Below are 18,099 nucleotides of genomic sequence, written 5' to 3' on the forward strand. Positions count from 1 at the left end.
ATAACTATAACTAACTATAAGCTTTATTAAAGAGGAAGGTTTTAAGCCTGGACTTAAAAGTAGAGAGGGTGTCTGCTTCCCAAATCTCAACTGGGAGCTGGTTCCACAGGAGAGGAGCTTGATAGCTAAAGGCTCTGCCTCCCATTCTACCTTTGAAATTCTGGGAACCACATGTAGGCCTGCATGATGGAGCTTGACCGTTCAGAGCTTTATATGTAAGAAGCAGGGTTTTAAATTCTATTCTAGATTTAATGGGAAGCCAATGGAGAGAAGCTAGTGAAGGTGAAATATGATCTCTCTTGCTAGTTCCAGTCAGTACTCTTGCTGCAGCATTTTGGATTAATTGCAGGCTCTTTAGGGAGCTACTGGGGCATCCTGAAAGTAGGGAATTACAGTAGTCCAACCTAGAGGTAACAAATGCATGGACCGGTCTTTCAGCATCACTTTGAGACAGGATGCTCCTAATTCTGGTCGAAATTAACTCTAAGGTTCCTTGCAGTAGAACTGGAGGCCAGACTTATGCCATATAGAGTAACGATATGGTTGCATAGCATATTTATGAGATTTTAAGGCTCAAGAACTATGGTTTCAGTTTTGTCTTAGTTTAGAAGAAAGAGCATTATCGATGATTCTAGCACTGCTGTACGTTAAGATCTATCTGTAATATTTGGGGGGAGGATCTGGGGAATTATTTCTCTAATAACTTAAATTTTATTAATAAAGAAAGTCATGAAGTTATTGCTGCTCAGCATTAAGGGAAAACTAGGCTCAACAGAACTATGGCTCTTAGTCAGCCTGGCTACAGTGCTGAACAGAAACCGGGGGTTGTTCCTGTTTTCTTCTATTAATGATGAATAATATGCAGTTTTGGTGTTATGGAGGTGTCTTTTTTTGAAGATTGTTAAACTGTTTTTTCCAGGCTAAATGGGATTCTTGTAAATTATTGGAACCCCACTTCCTTTCTAACTTTTGTGTTGCCTGTTTTAAGTTGCGACTTTGTAAACTATACCATGAAGATCTGCTCTGCTGTGAGACAGAAGAAAATGATGAGGAAATACTGTTAAATGATCAATTTCAATGCCGTATGTAAGGACAAGGTCTAGGGTGGGACTAAAACAGTGAGTGGGTTTATTTCCATTTTGAATCTAATAATGAATTAAATGCAGTGTCGCGGCAGTTACTGTCAGCATCTACTTGAATGTTAGAGTCACCCACTATAATGAAAACAACAAATTGAAGTGGTTTTGAGTTTTCCAGTTCGGGTATTAAAGGCTAAGAGTAAATCAAATGAGGTATAACTATATTCAGATCTAGGTCTGGAGGGTGTTCAACTCTGGATTGTCAGACTTTCGGCTGTCTAATAACACCAGCTTTATTCCTGTGCACTGTGTTTCTGAAGTGCAACAAATCAACTTTCTGATTATTTGTAAAAATAACATTAAACCATCATCGTGTTCATGTTTCTTTTCCCCCTCTAGATACTTCAATGCTCCAGTGAGTCCCTGTGCTGAGGTAGTGGACAGTTGTTCAATGACTCTAACCTGTAGAAGTGGTGCTAACCTAGCCGCGATTTATATCTAATACAAGACTGACACCAGTCTCAAATTAATGCATAAACAGCAACAGATCATCTTCAGGTCCATCCAGTCCTCTTAACTCTGGAAAATATTATTGTACAGCTGAGAACGAGCTGGGAAGACTGAGATCTGAGGACGTGTCTATTGTCATAACCAATGTACTGCTGATATCACAGTTCTAACCTTTTTTTTTAACCTTCACCATTTTTTACCTTTTCCGTGAAACTTCAGGCAGAGAAATGGGAACCCAAATGTAGACACAGCAGGCAGATTGGCACTCTAAGTTTTAATAGTTTATTATGCACAAAAGAGGCCGATTTGTGCACATACAAACAGCTAACATGGAAAAACCAAAGGTGTTGTAAGGGTCCAAACGGGGTCCAAACATCCAGTAATTTTAAACTGAACCCATAGACCCAGCTTGTTGAGTAGATCGTTGCTCAGCCCTCTGTTGCCCAGGAACTTGTTCTTGTCCTTCTTGTTAAAGCCTTAATCAAGGAGCTGTGTTTGAGGTAGAGATCAGTGAGGATAAGTAAAAAGACCCCTGAGCCTGAGACCAGACAACAGAAAAGGTGAGATTTTTACAACATGCTTTCAGAGGCCTCAGTGTAGCTGAAGTAATTTTCTCTTTGCATTGTCTAGTTCATCAGCCAGAGGAGTTCAGTTTTCATTTGTCCAACACGTTCTACTGCAACATCAGAGCAGCTCCATAGACACAAGGAAGAAGTTACTGTGTGCTGTTTTTACACTTGCATATTATTGTTGGAATGTTGTAGTTGTAATCTAATTTCATATTTTACTACTTTTCTACAAGAGGTGAACCTGCTCTGTGACTTACAGTAGTTGTTGTTCCCACTGTTTGCACTAGATGTTAGTATTGAGTTAAGTATTGTGTTTCTCTTTGCTTTTTCACCACTTTCATTTAGTTTCTTTGATTTGATTATTTTCATTTTCATTTTTCTTAAATCAGTTATTCCACTATTATGCTTTGGAAGCTCACGAGTTTGCGTTTTGAGAAAATGATTAACTAAAAATGTCTCAAATGTCTCCTTTTTTAAATGGTGTCATTTGTTCATGGGATATTGTGTTGTTTCTAACAGGTGTGATACTAAACAGCTGCACAACACTTTCCCACACTCTCTTAAATGAAGAAGTAATTTTTTTGTAAATGTTTAGTTTTTTACAGCCAAGCAGTTACTTCATGTTTTATAGTTTACTGTAGCATCTGGTTCATCATGCATATAAACGTAAAGGGGAAGGAAGTTGGGTGTATTTTTAGACCCTGACTTCTGTTATTTGCATCGATTCAGCAGGGAAAGTTATTGATACATATTCATTCCACACTGTAAATGGAAGTTGTTTAATGTATTTGCCTTGTACCTTATGTTACAGTAGGACTCTGAAGGAGCAGCTATGGGTTTAACTACAGCAGCGAGTGGATTTGTGATCCTCCTCCTTGCCGTGCCAGGTACTGTGTGAACATTTTTTACTGAACGGTGATTACACTCAAAGCAGCCGAGAGTTGGTTAAATAGACAAAATCTCTTTTATTAATTCATCGCATTTCCATTTAGTCATTGGGCTGATGCTTTTATGTGAAGTGAGGTGCAGAGTCAGAGAGAGGACAATAAAAGCACTGTTTCGGTTTCAGAAAGAAAGTTTTTTTCTTTTTTTATTTTTTTTTATTTAAGCACATAGGAAGTTGCATAAGCCTTCTGTCTTTACGGTGCAGTGTAGAGACCCAGTAGCACAGTAGGCCGTGTGGGGTTTGTAGACCTGGAGGGAGGATGATTTAGAACGTTGAATCTGATGCAGGCAGCTACTGAAAAGTCAGCACAGAGATGTGAACAGTGGTCCCACCACCGCCCCACCACCGTGTTTGCAGATTAGACGCATTATTTGATGCAGCTTGATACAGAGCCGCTCCGCTAAAGTCAGGATACAACAGACTTTTTTAAATTTAAAATCATTTGTGTTTTTAACCCACATTTTTTAATAGAAATACTGTCTGCTCCAACACCTCCAACATCTTAATGTCCAAGCCTCTGTGAATTACAGCCCAAACAGTTTCTGACCTTGCATTTTTAAATATAATAAATAAAGGAGAAGGTGGAAGTAGAGTGTTGTCTATTTTGACATGTTTCCCCTAATTTAATCGTGACCATTCTTATCTCATGATAAGTTACGCAACCCCAAACTTACCCACTCCTATAGCTTGATGACCCCTGCATCTTGTGATCTGAAGTCTGAAGTTTTATATGAACAAAAAAGAAGTTGCTAACGTTGGCTTCTTGGCTCTCAACACTCCTGTGGGCTAGTCTTACACAATGGCCACAAATCGCTCCAAGTTTATAGATATAATACAATAAGTTTAATGAGCTGGAACGCAAGACTCAAAATGAATCTACCCTGTTCCCCCCAGGACTCCTCCTCTGAGCTCTGTTACGCTCCACCACACTTTGCACAGCTGTTCCTGTATTAGTCATCTTCAAATCACAATAAGTAAAAATGCTGCAAAGCTTGTATCTTAATCAAAGCTGAAACGTGGGGGGATTGAACATATTGAACAGGCCAACCAACCACAGGCCCAAAGCCTGAAGAGGTCAGCACATCCATGGGCCACTGCCTCTGGATTTGAAGTTTGTATTTCTGGTTTGTTAAAGCTTATAGTGGCCACAAAGAGACGCACGACAACCACAAAAATAATGACCTGCAATCATCAAAAGAAGGTGACAAATGACCAAAAACAGGTTTAACATCCCGAAATAGAAATGAAATGACTAAAAACTGATAACCATGAACAGACAAAAAAACATAATTCCAAAAAATCTAATTAAAGTTTGCAGCAAAACCCAACACAATGACCACAAAGAGAGGGCAGGGGGCCTTCCTCTGTCTGCACCCAGTGACCCATTTTCTCGTAAACCTTCTATCAGCACAATATATTGAAATTCTCTGACTGGTTACAACATCGAAACTCACTCAAAAATATTAACAAAAACTATAAAACAAATCTCTGCCCGACTGCACAGTAGACTACAACAGAACCTCTCCACAATAAGACTGGAAGATAGTTTTAACAACAAAATATTCTTACTATGTCACACACTGTCTATATTTGAGATGTTATATTTGTATTACGTGTTTCCTTCAGACTTACAGGAAAGTGACATATTAAAACAGATAATTCAGTTTCACAGTTTCTTTCTACTGAATTGGCAAAGTGTTTAAAAATATACTGACCTGCTAATTAAAGAAGTGACCATTTTAGAGAAGGTGTAATTGGTCATGTGAGTCATTTTCTGCATAGAAATGTGGACATTTGTCATTAAAGAAAAACTAGTATGTGAAAATTATGATTATCACATGTATAACAGTAGTTATGAATCTTACAATTTAAATATACAATGCAATTTAAATCCAGTATGTGTTTCTTTTTTCCTGGCAGAAATGGTTTTCAGAGTAGATTGTCTTTTACAGTTAATACTGTTGTGGTTACTGTGGATTTATGCAAATTAATTTCCTGTGTCTGATTATGTTTGTATGAGAAATGTCCTCAGTCAGTGTCTTAACGTTTTGGGGATCTGAGACAAAATAGAGTCATAAAACACTTAGTTGTGGGAAGACGTCTGATGAAGCTGATCCATTTTTTTTTTTACTTCTCCAGGCCTCTATTCACTCTGCACCTAAATGCTAATTTAATATAGAAAAACATTGCATATCTTTTTATTTGATTAAATGATGATGGGATGATTGCCATTAATCAGATCGCCATTCATTTATTTTGAAAGCTTCTCCAGGATTTTTCCCCTGAATCGACCCACTGAGTTTTACCTTACAGGTTTTAGCAAGAGGCTACATACATGTGAGCATACAGTCTATACTGTTTTCATTCCAACCAGTCACCTTAGCAAGAGAGAGTCTCTCCCATCTATGACAGACTCCTTATCTGGAATCTTTTAGTTTGTTTATCCAAGAAGTACTTTTTAAAAATGGTTCAGTTCTACAAAAACAAGTAAAAGGTTTTTTTTCTGTTTTCTGATGCAATGACTGATTTTGATTTCTGATGTTTCTGTGTTACAGTGCTACAGAACCAGAATGGTTGGTGGGTGACTTACACTTCTACTAACATCTGTGCCTTAAAAGGATCAACAGTGACCATTAACTGCACCTACACACACCCAAACACAGCAACCACAATCCCACTTATTAAGGTTGAGAAAACATTGTGGTTTGTGAAAGGGAGTAATAATATTTATGTGGATCTGAGAACAGACCCTGATTATTTAGGTCGTGTGGATTATCACTGTGAAGACAGGAAATGCTCTCTGACAATCAGAGACCTGAGACTCAGTGACTCAGCTGAGTACAAGTTCAGGTTTATAACAAACCTGGACAGTGGGAAATATACAGGTCAACCTGGAGTCACTTTGTCTGTAACAGGTAACATTGTTCTTCATGGTTTTATTTATTTAGTTTAGTGTTTAACATTTTCTAACTGCTTTACATGTTAACAGTTCAGTTTAATGTGAACACTTTTCTTCCTTATACAGATCTCCAGGTCCAGGTGAGAGGACGTGTCGTCAACCAGTTTTCTAACTCAGTAGAGCTGAAGTGTCAGAGCAGTTGTCCTCTACCTGATCATCCTACATACATCTGGTACAAGAATGAACAGAGAGAATTACAACATTCTAATACAGATAAGTTCCATACAACTGTTTCTACAAACAGTTATTCCTGTGCTGTAACAGGACATGAGAACTACCGCTCTCCTCCAGTGGGTGAGTTTCGTCCACAGTCTTTTACTAACTTTAATAAGTCGCTAACCACATAACGTGTGTGTGTGTGTGTGTGTACTTGTTGGGGTTAATTTTGGCTACTCTTCATTTTCTAATAAAGAAATAGACTAAGGTTTTAGGGTTGAGGATAGAATTCAGTTTAGGTTTAATGATCTTGCTACGACTGTAGTTTTGATATCTGAGGCTAAAGGACTTCATTATGTTAAGGTGTCCTGACAATGGCAGAAGTAAAAATGGGCAGTCAGTTAAAAAATTCAAGTCTTTCTCAATTCACTCTAGAAAATAATGAAGGCATTCCATTAAAAAAAAGAATAAATTAATGAATTTCAATGAATTATTGATGTTATGAATCTGACACTAGATCCTGATTTGTTCTGTGTTACAGTTGTGACCGACCTCTGGGCTGTGACTTATACTTCTACTCAGATCTGTGCCTTCAGACGATCAACAGTGAATATAAGCTGCACCTACAGATACCCATCCAGAATAGATAGTACTCAAACTGAAGTTAAAAGAAAATTCTGGTTTCCTAAATTGGAAGGAGATAAATACATGGATCTGAAAACAGACTCAGATTACAGAGATCGTGTGCAGTATCACTGTAAAGAGAACGACTGCACTATGAGAATCACTGATCTGAGACAGTCTGACTCAGCTGTGTACCAGTTCAGGTTCATCACAAATCATAAAGAAGGGAAATATACAGGTCAACCTGGAGTCACTTTATCAGTCACAGGTAATATTTTCACTAAAAGTCAGGTATTTAAAAATGTGTAATACTAACATTTCGATGAATGTGTGTCTGTATGTTGATACGTGAACCTAAAAATAATATTCATGTTCATTATTTACAGATCCACAGCTCCAGGTGCATGTGAGGAGATCAGCAGTGAATCAGTTTTCTACCTGGATAGAGCTGACATGTAGCAGCAGTTGTCAGCTACCTGAACGTCCTAAATACATTTGGTACAACAATGAACAGGAAGTTGGAAGGAAGGAAGGAGAACAGTATTATCATCTGGACACATTTAATCCTGCAGACAATTATGCCTGTGCTATAGAAGGATATGAAGAGTTCAGATCTCCTTCAGTGTGTGAGTTTGCTCCTCTTGATTTTACTGAAATAATGTAATCTGGTTAAAAGTTTGACCCAAATAGTCTAGAGTCACAATCAGTATTACATCAGATTTTGGGTCTTGAATGATCCTAACAAATCCTCAGCCAAATTCACTCTGTTCTGTTCTACAAGCTGAATAAGAATAGAAATGTTATTTGTGAAATTTGTTAGAAAATGAAGATAACAAAAATGGTTCATTATGGTAAATGTCCACTTGTATAGCGCTTTGTTTCCCATTCATACACACTCTCTGCACCACACTGATGGTGGTGGCTGCCATGCAAGGTGCTCACCTGACCCATCGGGAGCAACTAAAGGTTTAGCTTCTTACCCAGGGACACTTCAACATGTAGCCGGGAACGGGAATCGAGCCACTGACCCTGTGGTCTGTGGACAACTGCCTTACCAGCTGAGCCACAGCCGCCACAATTGATAATAATTATCTTACTCCAGTACTATAAATAACTGCTGTCAAGTGCAAGAAAATGCCACAAGCTACAGGTAATAATAGTGGTTAGAAACACACCAATTGTTTACAGACAGAAAGACATGTATCTCAAACCATTTAAAAAATATTACTTCAACCTAGAAAACAACACATATTGACCAAATGTAGCAACTGAATAATGGTTAAAAGCTGGTCATTTTCTGTCTGTCTCTATCCTCAGTAGCTTCCACTGCGTAATATCGACTCAGCTCTAATCTACTCACCTTGAGCACCAGATGTTTTGTTTTCCATCACAAATACAGTCCCACCTGTACTAACGCATCAGCACGACATACAGGAAAAAGGAAGGAGTGTGTTCTGAACTCTTGATATGTGGCTGTTTGTCACTGCAAGGACGCTTTATTATTTTCTGAAGAGGATGAAGGCAGAAAGCCAAAGGACAACTATCAATCAGGAGAGTTTTGGAAAAACTTGGTCTAAGTTTAAATAAGACACCTGTGGACACAGTGGTAGTGATGCTTTATCTGACCAATCAGATGTCTGCAGTGTTTTCATTACAACTTTTAGCAATGAAACCTCGATGAAAGTGATGTAAAAAAAACAAACAATAAAGGCCAGTAGATTATAGACGGTTTATGCAGTGGGAAGGGATGTAAAGGATATTATTTAGGATATTAACCTCTAAGAAATATTTTTCTTTTTATGATGACATCGTCATCCTGCACTCAGTATTCAACATGTTTGTATCTCCTCCAGATGCTCCAAAGCTTCGTTCAGTGTCAGTGAGTCCCTCTGGTGAAATCAAGGAGCATAGTTCAGTGACTCTGACCTGTAACAGTGATGCTAATCCATCAGCTAATTACACCTGGTTCAGAAAGGATGGAAATCCAGACCTTCAGCTTCACAATAAACAGCTTGTCTTCAGCTCCATCCGGTCCTCTGACTCTGGACAGTATTACTGTGCAGCTGACAATGATCTGGGAAGGACGACTAAGTATGAGTACATCTCTATTGATGTGAAATGTGAGTGAAACAGGTTCTAAGCTGTAGTGACATGAATCTGTTATATTCTTTGCTGTTTCCTTCATTCTTTGCTTTTAGTATCCTGAGATGTACAGTGTGTAGAAACAATTGGAGCTTCTGTTGTACTGCACTGTGACTTATAAGACTCATTCATACTGTATATACAGATCCTCCAAAGGCTCCCTCTGTGTCAGTGAGTCCCTCTGCTGAGATAGTGGAGGGTAGTTCAGTGAATCTGAACTGTAGCAGTGATGCTAACCCAGCAGCTAATTATATCTGGTACAAAGACAACAAGCAAGTGCATCAGGGACCAGATGGGTTTCTTCATTTTCCCTCTATCAGCCCTGAAAACAAAGGGACATACTTCTGCATGTCGGAGAATCAGTATGGACAATTCAACTCTACACATCTTGTAATAGTGGTCCAATGTAAGTTTTATTTTATTTTGAGATGTTATCAATTAAACTAGAACCAACTTTCTCTTATGTTAATATAGAAAATATATCCATGCACATTGTTACCAGATGCTCCAAAGCTTCCCTCTGTGTCAGTGAGTCCCTCTGCTGAGATAGTGGAGGGTAGTTCAGTGACTCTGACCTGTAGCAGTGATGCTAACCCAGCAGCTAATTATACCTGGTACAATGGAAGCCAAGTGTTGCTCCATGGAGCAGAGGGCCTTTTACATTTCACTTCAATCAGATCTGCAGATACAGGGTCCTACTACTGCAAGTCAACAAATCGCCATGGACAGATAAACTCCACATCCCTTTTGATAGATGTCAAATGTAATTCACATTGTATTTTCACATATATACATTTTGATTTTTTTTTTTGTTTTTATTCCTGATACAAAAATCCTTCCACATCACACAGACTAATATGAAATTAATTTTCTTCAATCCATTTCAATTATTTACCAGATGCTCCAAAGCTTCCCTCTGTGTCAGTGAGTCCCTCTGCTGAGATAGTGGAGGGTAGTTCAGTGACTCTGACCTGTAGCAGTGATGCTAACCCAGCAGCTAATTACACCTGGTACAAGGAGAATGAAGACTCACCAAAAGCTTCAGGACAGAACTTCACCATCACTAACATCAGACCTGAACACAGTGGGAATTATTCCTGTGAAGCTCAGAACAAAGTAGGACGTTATACTAACACATTACAACTGACTGTTGTTGCAGGTAAATGTTTTTGCTTATTTACACATTAGACACATGTAATTTAGATAGGTGGGCGAGTTAAGGCTTTTTTATCTCAGTGATGGAAATTCAGAGGTAAATGCATGAAATAAAATAAAATGTGCATTGATATCTTTGCACAGCACTAAACTAATGCACAGGCTCTGCTTTGATGCAGTTAGGAAGAAAAGCACGTTAAGTCAGGGTAAAATAAGATCAGTTAGATCAATCAGTTTAATTGTGTATTGATAAACTGGATAATTAACTGGGTAAAAATGATGAATACATAGTCTGCATTTTGTAATGGGGGATTTATTGCAGCACTGTCATAATAATCTGCATTAGAGTCATGTTTACCCACTTTAAAGTCTTGTGACTTTGAGGGTAAAGAAAATTTGTGATTCCACCTTACAGGGAGCACTGGGCTAAAATAGGTAAAATCCACACTTACTTACCAGAATCTTTGTATTTCTAACAGTTTTCCCTAAAGCACGGGACTTAGCAGTCATTGGGACAATCATCACTATCGTCGTCGCTGCCATAGTTCTCTGTGTTTACCTGTTGAGAAGGTGAGCGGATCTCTTTCACCAACGCAGTTTAGAACTAATAGCTGAAAATCATATCATGTCAGCGGTTAGTTTTACAACAATTAATATTAATATTTAATTCTCCTAATTAGAAAAAAGAGGACCTCCAAGCGATCATCTGAGCCTGGTGAGAGGCCTGCCAATAATGAACAGGTGAAACGCGCGTAATACAATGTACAATCCCATTTTGGATCCTCAGCTCAGTTCACACATCTCCTTTTGATCCTTCTGTTCTCTTCGACATGATGTGGTAGACCTTCTGAACCTTCAGAATTCAATGAGATATTTGTTAATAACCCTTATTTTACTTGATGCTTTTCACTCCGTACAGTTACAGTTCACTCCATACACTCCATCATGGTTCCTCACTGTTGGTGTTTAGCATGGGGTTTGAAAACTTTCCTGCCTGTAATGACAGAGTTGCTAAAACCGAAACTCTCCATTTTATTTTAAAGAATTAGCCCCTGAATGAACCCTTTGCAAGAATGGTGTTAGAACTAGAGTGGGTTGTTAGCGCCAGATTAAAGGTTCACAAATTTTCTGTTGAGGACTGTGTCACTATTGCCTGTAGCTCTATACATAACCGTGGCTTACAGTATTCTGCTGTGTTGAAATGTTTAAAAGAAACGTTTTGAGTTCAGTCACTGCAGAGTGAGTCACCACCGTCAGCAGATGCAGATACCGAATGAACATGGAAAGTCATGACCCTGACAGATTGCTTCTTTAAGAGGCAGGTGTGGACGTACACAGAAGTGTGTGTCTAGTTCATATCACAGCCATCAAGTTGTGAGGTCAGATTGAAACAAAGAAAAACACTGAGGAAAATTGAAACAGAGTAGCAGGTAGAGGAGTGGTGAACAGATGAGAATAGAAAATATAAAATCTTTACCATTTAGTTCTCCTCCAGTAGCGATTTGTCTATGCTGGGGAACTTATTTCCTACTCTCCTTTTTTATTCAACTTCTACAGTAAATACTAGGTTGCTTGATGCAATACCGCCTCCCTGTGTCTGTCATGCAAATATAACATCTCTGATGACATGCTATAACACATCTGATGTCTCTTGCCTGACTTTGTCACCGAGACTGGAACAAGGAGTAAAAAAGATGGCTGAATGCATGAATACTACTCAGGGTTCTGTGAAATCCAGCATTGCTACACATGTGAGCTTTGTTTTTGCAGGTTCACCCGAGTCAACCAGAGGAGCAGGATGATGTTGACTATGCAAGTGTCCACTTCCCAAAGACCCTGACAGAACCCATCTATTACAATATCAATCGAGTTACATCCCAAAGACACAAGGACAGAGAGGACGAGTGTGTTGAGTACTCCACTGTCAAATTTCACAGCACTGGCCCGAGGTGAGCAGCCCCTCTGACACGATCAGTGCCCTCAACTTTTAACACACTCATTGCTGTTACATTTGGTCTGGTTTGGTTTATTTTTGTATTAATTATCCAAATGATTCCCATGATTCCTTTCTTCTTTTCTCTCCCCTCAGAAGTCAAGAAACTGGGGAGGATTCATCTACATTGTACAGTACAATCAACAAAATCTACTGAACACAACAGCATCCGTCTCTTTTCTGTTCTTCATTTAGCATTTTCATTTAGATCGTGCAGATGTGTACTGGATCTCTGCAGTACATATGAGACAAGTAACACCTGAGAAATTGTATTTTTCCTCTAATACCAATGTAAAAGTTGCAATTGTACTTCTAGACTTCCATCTATCTTTCCACTGGGGTAGTGGAGAATATTCTGCATTAGGTAATATATTTGTAGATTTATGCTGCTGCCACACGCTGTCAGTCAAGATGTTTTATCAATGGAAAACCAATTTCCATCACAATCTTTGTTTTGTGACCATTTCTCCTTCATAGGTCATTACAGCTGTCTATAATAGCATTTTTACATTTTTTCCACGTCTAGCATTTATTTTTATAATTTTAATTTATTTAAAAAGGTTGCGTTCAGACAGTTAGATATGGACCTAATTAGCATGGCCACTGACTAAATCCGATCACTGAAAAAAATGATCATTCATACAGGATCCTGATGGGGACGCAAACTACTGCAATAACGCCAAGATACAATAAAGAGCAATGGATTTTGATGTCTGTCAAATTGTTTTGATGTTTCAGGTTATTATTTCAGTGACTAAAACAAATTCTTGTTGTCACTCTGTTACTCTCTTAGTAATATGTAAAATGATCCAAGGCCAAGTAAAAAGCAGGTTGGTATCACCACTGTCCATACTAACTGTTTGTAGTTTTCTAATCAATGTAAATTGAATTGAATTAAGTACAGTAGATTAAATATGTTACTGGCAGGCTGCACAGTTTAGATTACATTTGTATTAAAGTATTCACATTTTTCTAATTTACTTTAAAGTCACACATTATGGTACAAATATCTACATTATAAATGGGTGTTCAGGGTTGTGATAAACCAGTCTCTCAGTTTTGTACAGAAGAAAACAAAAGCACCAGGGAAAGGGTGTAGAGACTGAGAGTGTTGCTTATGTACCGACGGTAAAGCCTCTTAAGCCAAATTGTGATTTTGGGCTGTATAATAAAATGTATTTTTCTTTGAAAACTTTGGGCATAGAGGTTTTATAGCAACATTTGCTTCCATCCAGACAACGTCTCTTTTAAGGAAGATCTTGTATATTTCAGCAGGTTGATGCTTAACTCTATATTGTAGCCATTACAACAGCATGGCTTCGAAGGGGCAGAGTGCAGGTGCTGAACTGGCCTGTCTGCAGTCCAGACCTTTCACCTATAGAAAACATTTGGTGCATCATAAAACAAAAATCTGGCAACAAAGGCCAAGGACTGTTGAGCAGCAAGAATCCTGCATCACACAAGAATGGGACAATATTCCTCTCCTAAAACTCCAGCAATTGGTCTCCTCACTTCCCAGATGTTTACAGACAGTTGTTGAAAGAAGAGGGGATGCTACACAATGGTAAACACCACCCAATTCTGGGGAGGACATTACCTGAGACAGGTACAAATAATAGAAAGTGCATGGAGCTCACTGATATGCTTGGCTAATGTAACACTGTTCTTTAGGGGGTGCAGCCTCCAACCACCAAGGGGTGAACTGACCACCCAGTGATGTGCCCTAACTGGCTTCCCATCACAGTAAACATAATGCAAGGACATTTCTGCCATATTGCACCTTCAGATATAAGGCAACTTGGTTGGCTTCAAAAAGATGCTGCAAGTAGAGCCATATGTCCTGTAAAGAGTAAGTGATCCAACATCTGGTCCCTACACCATGAGGGAAATACGGTCCAGACATTTCCACATACATGGCATTCTGTCATCTGACAGTTCAGCCTATAAGCCTTCACTCAGGGGGCACAGGGGGCAGCCACTGGCAGTCAGGATGGAATGAAACGGGGCTCCATTTACATCTTTTGAACGAAAGAGCCGGGTTACTTTAACAAACCTACACCCAACTATCTTCCTACACTGCAGATTCATAAGGAGTTTTCAGGGGAACACAAAGCCATTCAATGTCCATTCAAGGTGAAATTACAGAGCTTGTAGACTGTGTTGCTGTTATATGGTATCAACTGGTAACAAGGTTCAGAGTTAATGCACCTCTGGGGTATTTCATGCTGCATCTGATGCTGCACCTGATGCAAGGTGGTGTCACACCAACTTGGTCCAAAACAAGGTGTAAATGTGCAGAACTAACAGACACTATCTCAATTTAGCTTAGGGGGGCAAACAAAGTTTCACATGAGTTGCAGCTGAACAGCGTTTTGCATGGAACGAGGGCTGTACATTCTGGCCCCACCTTCTTTAAGCTCAGCAGCAGTCCAACAATTGATAGAGCATGTATTACAGAAAGACATAGTTGATGACAAACAGGTTTTAAATATGTAGATTATTTTGAAGAAGACCACCTTAAAAAAGCCCACAATCCCTTTAAGCTACTATTTGTGCTGTAGTGTGTATCTGAGTTAGACACAAGTTTTAAAGTAGCCTTAATTCTAACTAGAATAAGCTCTTAATGCAGAATCTGATGTTTTGTGTCCATTATTAATGTAATGCATCTCTGAAGTCCTTCTGTAGTTTCAGGGTCAAGTGTAAAACAAGAGGCCATGTGTTCTCACTCATTAAAGACAGAGTTCCTTCTGCATTGTAAAAAAGAAAGGAAGGACCTGTAAAATAATCTTTAATCTGGTCTTTAAATAGTGTTAGTGTGGTTCATACAGACTTGGTTATGGGAAGCTAAGAAATTGTTCTATCTTATATCCTTCTTTTACATGAATTATATCTCGTAGTTCATATATACTGTAGATTGCAGAGTCATAAACTGCTACTATCTGCTTTCTCCAAATAACTGTCTAGATGCATATTATTAAAGAGGAAGGAACTTTGGTGTATCTGTGTTGCTTACACCCCTGATCACACAGGAAGCACATGGCTGTAGACAACTCCCTTTTCTCTTGTACATGGAACTGTACACACTTGTGCACATCGATTACTTTCTGAAGCTACGCGCAGTTTTGACAGAAGCAGCTATGATTTTAAAAACGGCAGGAATTGGATGTTTTGTTTTCCTTCTCTCTGTGACAGGTAATGTATTGTCACCTTTCTAAAGTAGGGTACATCACTCTCCACCACTGCAGCCTGAGCAGGATTAGGAAAATTAGCTAAACAAGATAAGCAAGTCTCTGTTTTCTTTAGCAGGAGTTAAATATGCCAAATGTTTTATGTCATTAAAGATCTTAGCTGCAGTTGGGACAGCAGTATACTTGACGTCCCACCATCCATCGGACTCAGGCCGTCTTCATTTTTACTGTATGTGGATTTGTAGTGGGATGTGTTGAGGTTATTGTACCACTATCCAGCTCCAGAGCTTTTTTATGCCTCCACAAAGGACACAGCTTTGCCCGTAGCCTTCAGTTTTTTGGTTGTCCCTAAGTCTGTCTGTCCAAATATCTATCCATTGTGTGATTGTGAATGCAATGATTCAGGAGAGCCTTTTTTTTTCTATTTGTCAAAATTGTCCATTTATAGTAGACCCAAGAATAAACTAGATTTCTGTGGTCAACGGTCAAAGGTAACTGTGACCTCGTGGTGAAGGTTATTCAATAGCTAGGTGATAATTTTAGTATTCAGTTGATGTGCTAAAGGTGTGGAGACATTAGCTTTGACAGTAGAGGGGTGTACAGAGTTGGTGTACATCCTAGAAACCAACAAAAAGTCATGCAAGCCTTACTGAAGAACTTGACTATGCATTGGGTTTGGCTAATAAACTGTGGCTGCACCGTGGACTCTGTTTTTGGTCCACACTTTTTTCATGTGACAATAGTTTTCATGCAGACACCAGCATACTGAATGATCTATGTCTCTGTTCAGCCTTTCACCACATTCACATGTGATATTATGCGATATATCATGAGTGATTTAATGTGACACAGTCTTATAGTGTCTCACTCACACAGTGGGATGATGCAAGAGGGTAAATTTGTGGTTTTCGAATAACAGGTGGTAAATTACATTCTCTTTACTATACAGTACAGTACCTGATTTCCAAGGCTAAAAACAAAATTCAGTTTTGTGGATTTGGACTATTTACACATTAATAGAAACTATTACTGAAATTATGTATTTAATTTTCTTTGGAAAATCCCTTTGGACTTTTATTTTGTAGCCCCTTTTCCCCACTTTCTGCTTCTAGTTCTGTTCCTTAACTTTACCTTCATTATCCCTCATTGTTTGCACCTGTTCCCCTCACTATTTAAGTCCAGCCTTCCCCACAGTTCCCGGCCAGATCCTGACAGTGATTTTGGCTTAGTGGGATGTATTTTTGTTATAATTTGTCAGTTATATTTTCCTCTACCCTCTTGTTAGGAGCGACTTCTGTTCTATGTTAATTTTTACCAATAAACGTGTTTATGAGTTCAGTCCCTCTCACCGTATCCTCACTTGGGTCCGATTTACCAGAATCGCGATACACCATCTGTTTGCATTGAGCTGTACAGGATCCTCACATCTGTCAGTAACTCAACAACAATACAACTGCTGTGTATCACTGCAGTTAAAGATGTAGCTGTAACTAGACTGTTTTAAATGTTTTATCTTTCAGATGCAAAGAACAAACCTTTTTAAACTGTAACTAAAGTCTTAATTTATGATTAAAATCACTTGCACTTTGTAGGTTAGAAATAAACCACATCCACAAATAACTTTTGCAGTTTGTTGCTTTGCTGTTATCTTTTTATTTTATCTGTAGCTAATCAGGATGTTTAATCAAAGTTTAACCATATAAAGGTATTTTTCTGATTCAACAATTCTTATGACCGTGCAGTATTTAACATGTATAATCATTTTGTAGAAGGTACATTGTCAGGAAGTGTTAACATCTGATCACATTAAGCTTTAAACCTGGTAACCAGAAAACATAATTTTAAGTTTATATTAACCTCAATTTCCACTTGAATTAGTGGTATCTGAAAGCTTTTCACCTACAACTTTTTTTTTTTTTTACTGTTATCCAGCATCATAATGAGCTGCCCCTCATGTGTCCAGGTCTCCAGGTGCAGGTGATCAGACTAACAGTCCAGAAGTCTCCTACTGAGGCAGAGCTCGAGTGTCACAGCAGCTGCAAACCAGCTGCTCGTCTTTCCTACGTCTGGTTCAAGAACAGAGAAAAAATCAAGAAGGAGGAAAATTCTTACAAAGACCAGATTTATCCTGGAGACATCATCTCTTGTGCTTTAAAGGGACATGAGGATTACAGCTCCCCCCCAGTGTGTGAGTTTGAGTCACTATGTAACTAAGTGGAAAGTGAAAACATTATGGTCTGTCCAATATGGAGAGAAGCTCCACTACTCACTGTTTGATGTTTTTTCCTGCAGATGCTCTGAAGGTGCCGTCTGTGTCAGTGAGTCCACAAAGTGAAATCATGGAGGGAAGTTCAGTTACTCTGACCTGTAGCAGTGATGGTAACTCAGCAGCTAATTATAACTGGTACAGGAAGAACCAAACAGTGGTCAGCAAAGGACCACAGCTTGTCTTCAGCTCCATCCAGTCCTCTGACTGTGGACAGTATTACTGTACAGCTGAGAACGAGCTGGGGAGGAGGACGTCTGAAGACACCTTCATTAATGTGAAATGTAGGGTCCTGAAAACAGCTTGTGAATTTTAACCTTTGGTTTTTCACTCTTCACAATGTGGGACTGATTATATATTGAATGATCCAGATCTTCCAAAGCTTCCCTCTGTGTCAGTGAATCCCTCTACTGAGAAAGTGGAGGGTAGTTCAGTGAATCTGACCTGTAGCAGTGATGCTAACCCAGCAGCTAATTATACCTGGTACAGGAAGAACCAAACACTGCATCAAG

The 18,099-nt window shown here is 38.9% G+C and overlaps 1 protein-coding gene and 1 long non-coding RNA gene across 3 annotated transcripts; both read left to right on the forward strand.

Annotated features, from left to right (window-relative positions):
* The first annotated feature begins 2,847 nt into the window (after positions 1 to 2,847).
* On the forward strand, positions 2,848 to 13,294 carry LOC137124680 (B-cell receptor CD22-like). Of its 2 annotated transcripts, none has more exons than XM_067499772.1 (13): positions 2,848 to 3,045; positions 5,660 to 6,019; positions 6,130 to 6,357; positions 6,761 to 7,111; positions 7,230 to 7,469; positions 8,697 to 8,963; positions 9,131 to 9,391; positions 9,488 to 9,748; positions 9,884 to 10,144; positions 10,620 to 10,710; positions 10,821 to 10,881; positions 11,911 to 12,089; positions 12,233 to 13,294. In XM_067499772.1, exons 1-13 carry the CDS (start codon positions 2,991 to 2,993, stop codon positions 12,288 to 12,290), a joined length of 2,673 nt encoding a protein of 890 aa, XP_067355873.1. In that variant the 5' UTR covers positions 2,848 to 2,990; the 3' UTR covers positions 12,291 to 13,294. The 2 variants fall into 2 exon arrangements, with proteins under 2 accessions (XP_067355873.1, XP_067355872.1); XM_067499771.1 differs by having other exon boundaries at positions 2,854 to 3,045; positions 12,230 to 13,294.
* A 1,920-nt stretch (positions 13,295 to 15,214) lies between these two features.
* LOC137124684 (uncharacterized) lies at positions 15,215 to 18,028 on the forward strand. The gene is made up of 3 exons (XR_010914018.1): positions 15,215 to 15,325; positions 17,285 to 17,509; positions 17,614 to 18,028. It is a non-coding gene; the product is annotated as an uncharacterized lncRNA (long non-coding RNA).
* The last annotated feature ends 71 nt before the right edge of the window (positions 18,029 to 18,099 follow it).

The sequence above is a fragment of the Channa argus genome, chromosome 3 (assembly GCF_033026475.1).
Source record: "Channa argus isolate prfri chromosome 3, Channa argus male v1.0, whole genome shotgun sequence".
NCBI lineage: Eukaryota > Metazoa > Chordata > Actinopteri > Anabantiformes > Channidae > Channa > Channa argus.